This window comes from Vidua chalybeata, chromosome 22 (genome assembly GCF_026979565.1).
Source record: "Vidua chalybeata isolate OUT-0048 chromosome 22, bVidCha1 merged haplotype, whole genome shotgun sequence".
Lineage (NCBI taxonomy): Eukaryota > Metazoa > Chordata > Aves > Passeriformes > Viduidae > Vidua > Vidua chalybeata.
In genome coordinates, this window is record NC_071551.1 from 5,348,329 (window position 1) to 5,359,470 (window position 11,142).

The 11,142-nt window shown below is 49.5% G+C and overlaps 1 protein-coding gene across 1 annotated transcript; it reads left to right on the top strand.

Moving 5' to 3' along the window:
• Positions 1 to 2,032: 2,032 nt before the first annotated feature.
• LOC128798956 (transcription factor HES-5-like) lies at positions 2,033 to 3,772 on the top strand. The gene is made up of 3 exons (XM_053962958.1): positions 2,033 to 2,513; positions 2,800 to 2,983; positions 3,171 to 3,772. Exons 1-3 carry the CDS (start codon positions 2,448 to 2,450, stop codon positions 3,434 to 3,436), a joined length of 516 nt encoding a protein of 171 aa, XP_053818933.1. The 5' UTR covers positions 2,033 to 2,447; the 3' UTR covers positions 3,437 to 3,772.
• Positions 3,773 to 11,142: the final 7,370 nt, after the last annotated feature.

Consider the following 11,142-nt stretch of genomic DNA (forward strand, 5'->3'; position numbering starts at 1 on the left):
CCTCTCAGCACCCCCAGCACTGCTGCTCCTCCACTCTGCTCCCTGAGGTGCTCCCAGGTGATGCCAGAAAAGCACACAGGCCATGTGAGCCTCATTCCTGCCTCTTACCGCAGGCACAGGGCAGCTCCCAGTTCCAAGAGGGCTCTGTGGAAGAGCTCAGCACCTCTCTCCCATTTCCCAAAAGAGCAAACTGAGGCACAGTAGAACAAGCCAGAGCCCCGGGATAGCCTAAGCCACAGCTCAGCTCAGCATTCCTGCAGCCACCCCTGCATGAACTGGTGTCCCTGCCCTTGTCACCCCTTGCTCCCCGTACACAGGATCCTGGAGAAGCCCCTGGATAGTGAAACGTGCCCGTTTCAGCCTTCCTGGGTGAAAAAGCCACAGAGTTCATGGTGCCCCAACAGAAGCACAGCTCCACAAAGGGGTTATTAGCGCCAGGCTGTGTGGGTTTGGATTTCTCTGCCTTTCCCATACTCTTCCCCCATTGATAACATTTCTTGCTGGGACAATAGAAGTGTGCCTTGCAACTACTCCCGACATTAGTGACGGTGCTTGAGCCTGAATGATTTAAAGGGAAAGAATCCAACTCCCAAAAGACCATCTGGCTATCAGTTCTAATACAGCAAGAAAGGTCAGGGCTTCTCAGGAGTTAGGAAAAAGATGGTTTTTGACACTGAGGAGTCTTCAACCATCTTGGTCCATGCCTACCTGTCTGCCAGCATGGCTCCCCTGCTAGGAAAGGGATAACCCAGGATACCAGCTCCTGGAGAAAGGCCAGCCAGAGAACCCAGGAAAACAGGCAACACCTCATTAAAGCTGGCAGAAGCTGAGGCTTGGTCTCTGAGCTGTGTCTTATTTTGTATCATAATCCTCTGCCTGCTTCAAAGTGTTCATGAGATGTCTTGTCTCCTGGCTTTCCCACAACGCCGGGAATAAAGGGCTCCAAGGACAACATCTGCCCTTCACAAAGAGCTGAGTCCATTCAGGCTGCTACAAAGAGTCCCACAGCAGTGACACCTCCCTCCTTCCTGTCAACTGCCCATTACCCCCGGGCTTCATTGCAAGAAATTCTTTGGCTTTCTTACCTCACTGCACACTTCCCTCCTCCCTTGCCATGCCCAGATGCTCGGAGGAGGAGCACACCTCTGCCCGGGGCACCCCGGGCTGGACCCACACATGGCAGGATGCAGCACAGCTTTCCCCAGGTAGCTTCTGGGTTATTTTTGGTGCTGCCTCAAGAGCTGTACCCAAGCAGATATTTTACTCACAATACAAAATTAGAACTGACCTCCAGTGTCCTCACAGCTTCGTTCTTTTTCTGGCCTTTATCAGAAAATAAATGGTTGCTTAATTCATCCTGGCGTTTCCATGCAGATACAAGCAAGCAGCACATTTTCCAGATAAAAAACGGAGTGAGAATGACATGTTGAAGGTTGCACAGCAAGGCAGGTGCATGGTGTCTGAGATCTGACATTCAGAGCGCTCGCCAGGTCAGAACCAAGCACACCTGAAACCTCAGCAAGAAGCAGAACCGACCTTACTGAGGGCCAAAGATGGGCCTTGGCCGCTAAATCCCATTCATGGCCTACCTCTGGTTTCCCAAGACTTCCCTGGATTCTGGGTTGAGCCTCATGCTATCCTTTAGCCCATCTTAAACATCATTCCTGAAAATATCTGTATGGAATAGATGAGAAAAAGGAACAGCAAGAGTTACAGGGGTGACTCTGCATGGCCCAGCTCTGCTGGGAGCTGTGGACTGTCCTTAGTGGGGACAGTGGGAACACTGGGGCAATGGGCTCACAGAGTCCTGGTGTGTTATGGGGAAGAGAGAAAGTGGGGTTACAATTCTCTAGTTATTCTCGCTGTTGATCCAGCAACCATTTAGAAATGTCCTGCAAAGAAACCTGTGGTCACGCTTCAGGTCACCCATAAAAGTGCAATGACTGGATGGACACACACACACACACATAGACAGAGCTCCCCCAGGCCCTGGGATGGGCAGAGATGTCCCTGGGGCTGTTGATTTGAACTCTAGCAGGGCTTCCCTCCCTTTCTCACCTTCCCCCAAAAGCGTGCCTCCTCCACGCCACGACTGTGCCTGGCACATGTGAGGCTCAGGAATGCCATTGATCCCAGAATAACCAGCTGGAGGGTCGGGTGCTTTCCCAGCTCCCCACGCCGCACACTCCACCAGCAGCGTGGGCAGAAGGTTATTCTCCCCGGGGCATTGGCAATCAATGTACCATGCACTAATGGATGCTTCCTCTATTGTCCCGCTGCGGGCCTGGATTGGCTGCGGGGCTGTGGGAAACACCGGCGATCCCGACACTCACGTATCTGCCCCGGCTCCCCGCGTATAAATAGAGGCAGTTGGGAGCTGCCAAAGCATCTCCTCACGCTCGGCACAGCAGCTGGCTGGGGTCTGTGCCCAGGGCTGAGCGCTCGGAATGGCTCCCAGCAATGCTCTCATGATCCACATGGAGGAGAAGCTGCTGCCAAAGGAAAAGAATAAAGTAAGTAGAGCCGCGGAGGGGATTGGAAAGGCTGGCCTGCCCCTAGCAAATAAATATAACTTGGGAGAAGAGGGGGAAGTGGTCTGGGAGAGAGCAAACATGTTAAAGAGGGATAAGGGGGATTATATAGATTTTTAAAAATTAAAATGAGTGGGGACTGGGTAGGCAGCATCACACAGCTCTCCTGCCAAAAAAAGCATCTTTGAAGATGGGTTTATCAGGGCATCAGAGGGGAAATTGGGTCAGGTCTCACCAAATCCCTGACAATCTGCTCCCTCTCTCACAGCTGAGGAAGCCGGTGGTGGAGAAAATGCGCCGGGACCGGATTAACAGCAGCATCGAGCAGCTGAAACTGCTCCTGGAGAAGGAGTTCCAGAGGCACCAGCCCAACTCCAAGCTGGAGAAAGCCGACATCCTGGAAGTGGCTGTCAGCTACCTGAAGCAGCAGAGCCAGCTGCAGGACCAAAAAAGTGAGTGCAGAGCAGGTATTGCACACCTGGACCTGCTCCCAGGGCTGTGCCCTCCAAGACACCCCGAGGCGAGCAAGGGCTGGAGCACCCCGGCCCCAGGCACATGAAAGTCACTGCACAGATCACCACTGCCCCATGTTTTGGTCATGATTTTAACCCTCTGCATTTGCTTTTCTTTCTCTTTCAGCATTCATCCACAAGAACCCAGAGCAGGACTTTAACAGCGGGTACCTGCGGTGCCTCAAGGAAGCCATGCACTTTCTGTCCTACTACGAGCCCAAGAAGGAGACCCAGGTCCAGCTGATCAAGCACTTCTGCAAGGCTCAGCTGGGTGCAGATGCCTCGTACTCTCCAGCTCTGCGTGGCTCCCCCCTGTCTCCCTGCGTGTTTCCCAGAAAACAGCCTGCCCAGAAGAGCGTGGCTGCTGCTCCGACCATCTGGAGACCTTGGTAGACCCGCTGAACTTTATTCCAACGTTTTGCTACAAAAACTAGAGGGACCTGTGGTTTATTAGTTCCTCTTTGAAGTAGGAAACATTGCTTTCCAAAGGTGGGAGGAAGGGGCGGTTATTGTTTTTCTGTCACCAGAAATGAGGGTCGCTGGGTGGTTTCCCTTCATAGTGAAGGACTCTGGGTATATCTTGCAGCAAATTTGTTGCTTGTATTGGTGGCTCCTGGCCAAAGCAGGACCAAGTTCTGTGGTGATTTAGAGAGCAAATGACCTTTGGTTTCCATCACAGGCTGCTGAGCCTGTGGCTGTCAGTTGAAATCTTTCCGCTGACTGCCTGGGTCACAGGTTCAAGTGCTCCATTGTCTCTAGATAATGTATTGACCTTCCTCAAGAAGGAGCCCTTTGGAGAATGTATTTTGTATCATAAAGAGAGGATTGAGCCTTTCCCTTTTGAGTGAAAGATGTTATTAAGAAATGCTGATTCTTCTGAAGCTCCTCTGCTATTTTTAGTATCCTTCTTACAGAAAGTTGTGATGATCACAGAGAGCTCTAGGGACAATTCTCTTCATGTCACTTTGTGCTGCTCTCATTTGAGGGATAATTGGTGCCTTTTGTAAAGGAAATACCTCTGCTATACCTTAAGGAAAAGGGGGAGGAAGGGAGGCAATAAGTATTTTATAATCATCCACTGAGCATGCTAAGGAGCTTAAAAAGCTTTTATAAAGTTGTGATGTATTCATCCTGTGTGATGTTCAACTTGCATGTCTTCGCTGTACAGTACAATAAAAACGGTTTTAGTCATTAATGCTTTGCTTTGGAATGATTAAAAGGGCTGGCACTGCTGGACTGGGTGCCTGCAGACTCTCCTGTGGTGGGGAAGCCATCAGGAGGTGTCAGTTCTGAGCCCTTCACTCCAATACATGAATTACATCTGTGAAATCCCTCTGGCAGAGCTGGACTTCAGATCCTGTAAGGAAGCAACCTCTGGAAAAATTATCAAAAATCAAAATGGAAGTGAAATTGAAGTGAGGTGCTGAGAAGTGGCAACCTTTCAGATTTAACAGTGACCTATTCAACCTCCAACAAATCACTCATTCCACAGCCACTTCATTTCCCCCACTAATTTTTCCACCAAGCTGAGATCAGCCTTGTGCCTTCTGCCTGTTTGGAAGGGAGTATTGTGCAAATTTCCCAATAACTTCCAGAGAGTTTGGCACCTGCCTCAGCTTGGGGATCTTTGAAGCTACCTGCAATGGGGTGAACTAATTTTTGATGTCTTAATTTTATGACACAAAATCTGTTAGGCTCCCTTTACTGAAGTGAAATTAGCCCACATTTGGCTAAGAGTATAGATAGGAAAGACTGAGAAAGCATTTCCTCTCCCAAATTATTTCCTTTTATTTTACCTTCTCTTCAAAATAAATCTGCACAAATAATCATTTCCCAAAACTATTCTCTAACCACAATAATTCACTGCTTTGGGCTTATGACAGGGGACACTCTCCTTCTTCCAGAGATACAGGAACAGCATGAAACATATTTGGTCAAAAATCCAACTTTCCTCAGATTCCCTGGGAGAGGTGCCCTTGAAAATCTGCATTTCAATCACAGGGTTTGCTCCCAAATAAAAGGAAACACTGAATACCTGATCTTGTCAAAAGCACAGAGCAACCTGAGATCTGCTCAGCTGACAGATCAAACTGCATCCAACACTGAACCTGCCCAGTCCTCGCTGGGTTTGTGGTGAAATCCTCTGTTAACCACACAGAAAGGCCCCAAAAGCCAAACAGGGATGTGCTGCCCTGCCTCATTTTGGGCCGTGGATCATTTTGGTTTGATTTGTGCACAGGCTGGTTGAGTGCTCCTCTCTGCCAGTGCAGTGCAAGCGGGGGTTTGGTACAGGTCTCTACCAGGGCTCCAGATTTATTCTTCCTAATGAGCTGCTAAATAATTCACAAGAGATATTTTTGGGTTTTATGGTTGCTTAGCAAGCTTAAAGAAGTCACTTCAACCTCGCTGTCCTCAACTTGTCCTTGCCAATTAGCACAGGCTTCTGAATCCCAGCACAACTCCAGCTGTTGTCCATGCCTGTGGGGTTTTAAATCAAGTCTAATTAGGGCGGTTTGGGGGAGCTCAGGCTCAGCTGGAGTGCCATGTGCCCCAAAGCCCAGCCCAGCCTGATGTGCACTGCTGGGAACACAGCCACACGTGGCACGGATTCCACCCAAGGAAAGCACGTTTGGGGGTCACAGCTGGCAGCATCTCTGCAGGTTGTGTAAAAAATGAGTGTAAGGGAGAGAAACAGTGAATGCCTCCTCCTTGGCCAGTGGGAAGGGACCAAACCCCACGGGAAAAGCTGCTTTTTGTGGTCCAAGGAGTCAGACCCACCGTGGTGCAAGTGCTCCCTTTCTGCTTTCCATCAAGGCCAGACTTGCCCCTCTGGGCTTTAATTTACCAATTATCCCAGAGCTAAAAGCCAGACCTCCGGCCTGCCCGGCCCCCGCGCAGCAAAGGTTATGTTTACAATTTATTAATTATTATCACTTCTCATAATTGAACGCAAAGCTTCTTAGGGCTCCTCCGGCCCCTGGGGTGACTCTCCCCTGCTCCCAACACATTCCCACCCTTAGGGAAGATGTTGTTGATTATGCTGATCCCACAGCTCAGGAATACTCTCCTGACAAAGCCCCTATTAACCTCAGAGTGTGGGCCTGAGTTTCTCGGAGTTTCCCACACTTTCTTCCCTATTTAGGGCATTCAGAGGCCCACAAAGGAAGCGTGCCTCACAACAGCCCACATTAGTGACGCTTTTTGGCTCCGCATTGTGACGACCAGCAATTCCTGTCCCGATGGACCATCTGGAGAGCTATTTTCCCAAGGAGCACATTGATCGATCAGTATTATGCGAAGGCCCTTTTAAAACTTGGGAACGTTATGCTCTTTGACACTAAATAGGTGTCTCAAGAGGGGTTGTCAGAAAGATTTTAAACCATTTAAGGAAGGCACGGGGAAGAGAAAAAAAAAAAAATTAAAAATCGTAATTATTTCTTTAAAAACACCATCAATGGCATCTGGGAGACAGGCTGGCATGAATGTAGGAAATGGTCTAAAATAAAAATGCTCTAAAATTGATGCAAGCCATCGAGTTGTGTGCTGGAAGCACAGCCACAGAGGTACAGGGCGCTGCTTTTGAAATCTGCACGACACAGAAATTCTGGGTTTCAATGCTCTTTGCTGGTAGTCCACCCTCCTCCAGGCCTGTTGCTCCACTGCAGCACACTGAGTTCCCCTCCTTGGAAAATCATGGATCAGGTGGGCTTAGGAGGCTGACTATTGGTATCACAAGCAGTAGCAGCTTTTGTGCAAACTGTGTGTGGAGTAAATTACACCACCCATAAACCAGGAGCAGAAAGGCCCAGCAGCAATTCCTCAGGGTGGAGGTCCTCCAGCTGCTCTGATTTATGGATTGTCAGGGACACCAGCCTAGAATGACAGTCTTGGGATGGCTGGATCCTTTCCTGGATCCCCTGGGGCTGTTCCTCAGCTCACAGCAATCCCACAGGCTCCCAGCACAGCTCAGGGTCAGCGGGGAGCAGCTCCAGTTGGAGATGATGAACATGGGAAAAGCCAGGGCTCCTGCCTGGGCTGTAAGGACAGGCAGGGACAGCCCCTGGCAGGTTGTGATTTTGGAAATGGCATCTTCACGATGCAGCTGAGGGTTTGGTGGGATTTACAGAGGAGCAGCCTCTGCCCACAGCATCTCCAGATCACACACCCCCCGCCCAAAAAGGGAATTATTGTGTCCTGTTGCTCAGTCAACTCCATGTTTGGTAGTTTTGGGGATTTTTCTCTTTTAATCCTTCATTCCCAAACCAGGGAAAATCGTGTCTCTGAGCCTCAGACTGCCCAACTTTCAGGCTCTGCAGCAAGAGTCCAAGGCACAAACTTCTCCCAAGGACATGGAGCACAGGGACGAGGATTTGGATCACAAACACATTTCAGGGGGACTGCTGCACCAACAATGGGATTTTTTTAAGAAGACCAAACTGAGCAAACTAATTACAGACTTTTAACAAAGACTAAATGGACTTCCTGCAGCAGAGGATGATTTTTCCTTACTGAAATCCTTGCAGGAAGTGCACTCTGCACTCCATAAGCAATATACTGTAGGGACAGCCCAAGTCGAGACAATTTGTTATTCACAACCACCAGCTGGGAAATGCTGTTGCCATTAAGTTTTCAGGTCTTAATAACCAAACCAACCAGGGGGAATATTTGCTTCTCTCACCCCGCAGCGGCACACAGAGGGGGTGGATGAGGCGGGCACGGGGGAGTGGAAGATTTGTGATCCCTGGGACAGGGATGTTTGGGAGCAGAGCGCGGTTGTGAGCGCTGGCAGCGGGGCAGGGTGCCTGGCTCACCATTCCCATCGGATGGAGCGAGCCCGCAGCTCTCAGGATTTCCCATTCACGCTGTTAAATGCCGACAAAAGAAGTGTGCCTGGGAGGGTCCCGGGGAGAGCCCACGCCTGCGGCACCATCTGCCCGGCCCTTCGAGGAAGGGATCAGGCTTTAATCACTGGGAGCTGGTTTAGCCCTTTGGAGGCCGGGGCATTGTGCTGCGGACAGCGTGGCGTTATTTAAAACCGCTCATTTCATATTTCCAGGGCTGAAAACTGGGTCAGAGCTTCCCTCCCCTCTCCCCGCGGCTGCCGCCAGCATCCTCCTTCCTTCCCATACGGTGCGTGGCAGGACCTGCTGTCCCTTCATCCCACGCGGTCCCGGGAGGGATCCAGAAAATCCCGTGCTTCACTTCCCGCTGCAGTAACAGCACAAGCACGTGCATGTTGGATTTAACTTCCTTGTGACTTAGAGATGGGGTAACCGAGAGGTGTTTTAAAAATTTTTTATACTATTTTTGTCTTATGAGAAGAGTGAGATACTACAGATGTTGTAATTTATGTTATTATAATATAATTTATAAAATTATAATAATAATTTATGTTATTATAATATTAGAAGTTAGCTATTTTTCAATTACAATACACTATAAGCGTTCCTTAGCCTATCAACTTTAACCACACCATACTATAAATACCTTAAAACTAATCATCTAAAATTACCCCTCATAAGTCCTCCTACAATACATCTTTCATAATTCTATTTCTCTAAAATATTTAATCTTATTTACAAAACCATCCTTTAAAACTTATTTCTAATTCAATTTTTTCTCTCAACAATGTCTATCCTATTCTATAATATTTCTAAGTCAATATTTCCTATCTCAACATTTACATACAAATACACACTATATAAACCTTCTACCAAATTTTAAGAGTTTTCTACAAATCCATTTCCCACACATGCAGCCAGGGATAGCCTCAGCTCCAAGGAATACTGCAGATTACAAGCTGACAAAATAATTCAGTGAGCTGATTTTGAATGGGACTCGTGGTGTTCAGTTACAGTTCTTGACAACCATCAAGAATTAAAATTGTTGTACCCTAAGTAATCCATCTAAACATAAAGTGTCTTTGGGCTGGGAAGGGAATACACCTGGCTTATGGAAATCCACGAGGATCCAGGCAGTGAAAAAGGCTTTAAAATCCTCAGGTTAATAATGGATTATGGGATCATCTTCTGCAGAATTACATCCTTTTATTCACCAGCCCTCAGTGTGATGGGACACTCTGCTCTCCAGGTATCCACGGACACAGGTTTGGCCAGGGGAGGGATGCTGAGGGCAGGTGGAATTGGCTGCCTGCCAGGGAAATCAGAGGTTTCCTGTCTGATTTTGAGAGGCAGACACAAGAAATAAGCAGGGTTTTCATCAGTGTTGTAGTTGTAAGGAACAGGTGTTCAAAAACTGCATGAGGCCTCCCGTGCCTGGCTGACAGATCCTGAACATGACTGGGTTTGTACTGGGTTGTGCTGGAAGGGGGCAGCAGACCTGAGCTGGCAGCTTAAAACAGCCTGGAAAAAAAAAAAAATATTGCTGCAAGGCAGTTCCAATCCAGGATCCTGCCTGGTCCTTTCTCCTTCATTACAGAGCTGAGAAATCCCAAGGCTGAGCAGAGTCACAGGAGGGCCTCACACCTGTGGTACACCCTGCAAATGGGATAATATAGCAAAATAATTGTCAAGAACTGACTTTTCACTCCCTCTCAGTTGTCTGTAAACGGGAAATATATGTAAGTGGAGACTCAGGAACAGTGAGGCATTTACAAAGTAGCATGAAATTAAGCAGGACGTGTTTGGGAAAGACATCACAATCATGACATGTCACGGGCTGTGTAGGAAAGCCCAGATTACCCAAACAAAAGCAAGGAAGAGCTCTGGGTATAACTTACAGAGGGACTTTAAACAATACAGAGGAAAATATTTCAAGCTAACTGTTTGAAGGGCACTTCCCTCGATTTTAGTCCCTCGTTGCCTGAAAATTATCGGGTACTGTATTCATCTAAGCACGGTTTAATGTCAATGAAAGGGTTTAGTCCCTCTAATTCTGCATCTTTCCCTTTTCAACCTCTCTTTGGGGCGCAGAGCATTATCTCTTCCTGGGATCAGTCTTCTGTGCTTAATTTCAGCACAGCCTGGGAAAAGGCAGCACATTGAGATGTTGACGCTCCCAACATCAGGCAGAAGCTGGATGATAATGACGGCCAACGCTTTCCCACGTTCCCTGCCCAGCGCCACGATGCCAAACCCTATTGTGTCCCACACTCCCCAGCCCACCTGCTCCTTTGGGAGCGGGGTATTATCCCCAGGCAATTCACAGTCAATTTGCCATGCTGTAATGGATGCTTTCCCATTGTCCCGGGCACGCATGGATTGGCTGGCGACTGTGGGAAACTCCGACTCGCTCCGGACCCAGAGTTTTGTAATGCGGCCCTTGTGTATAAATAGGGCAGATCCCGGCTGCCGTCTCCACTCCGAGCTGAGCAGCCCTTGGGATAGCGGTGCTCTCTCCCTGGACATCCCATCGCCCGGAGGGAAGCGCAGAGTGAGTACCCGAGAGCCGGGAAGGGCCGCACCTCTGGGGTGTTGAGAGCTGGGGAGGGGAAGCCTCGCTGCTCGCCTTTCCTCACCTTCCCTTCTGTGTTACAGCTCGGGAAGCCCGGATGGGATTTTCAGCAGCTGGAACTGTCTGGAGAAGGGATTTCAGAGGCACCAGCCCAACTCCGAGCTGGGGAAAGGCGAAATCCTGGGGGGATGGCTGTGAGCGACCCGGGCTGCGGGCGAGGTGAGTGCTGCCCATCACATCCCCCATCCCTCTCACTGCCTATTCCTTTGGGAAAAGCTCCAGCCGGCGCTTCCCCGTGTAACACTTCTCTCCTCTGCTGCCCTTTCAGCCCTTGCAGCCCCTGCCAGGAGCCCGCAGCGGGATGATCCCGACTGGCAGTGCCCCAGAGCGGCTCTGCAATTCCCGTCCCTCCGTTCCACGGGGAGCCGAGCTGCCACTCCCGGAGGTCACCGGTGGCACCTGGGGACTCTGCTTCTTCCTCCACACCAGCCTCCCGCAAAGCCAGCAGCGCCGAAGCGATGCCAAAGCCTCGGGAGGCACCGGCAGTGACGATTCCGTGATTTTTTGGACGTTTCCCGTGTTCCAGAGGAGACCATGACTTGCTGTACAAGTCGCCCCCGCTCCTCTCATGAGTAGGGAAGAATGTTTCCCCTTTGCAGGTCATTGCTCTGCTTGGATGTGAGCTC

Excerpts from the sequence above, each read along its gene's own strand:
- LOC128798956 (XM_053962958.1), top strand. The coding sequence starts at position 2,448 with ATGGCTCCCAGCAATGCTCTCATGATCCACATGGAGGAGAAGCTGCTG. Across the intron at positions 2,514-2,799 it reads TGCCAAAGGAAAAGAATAAA|CTGAGGAAGCCGGTGGTGGA; the intron begins GTAAGTAGAGCC and ends CCTCTCTCACAG. Across the intron at positions 2,984-3,170 it reads CCAGCTGCAGGACCAAAAAA|CATTCATCCACAAGAACCCA; the intron begins GTGAGTGCAGAG and ends TTTCTCTTTCAG.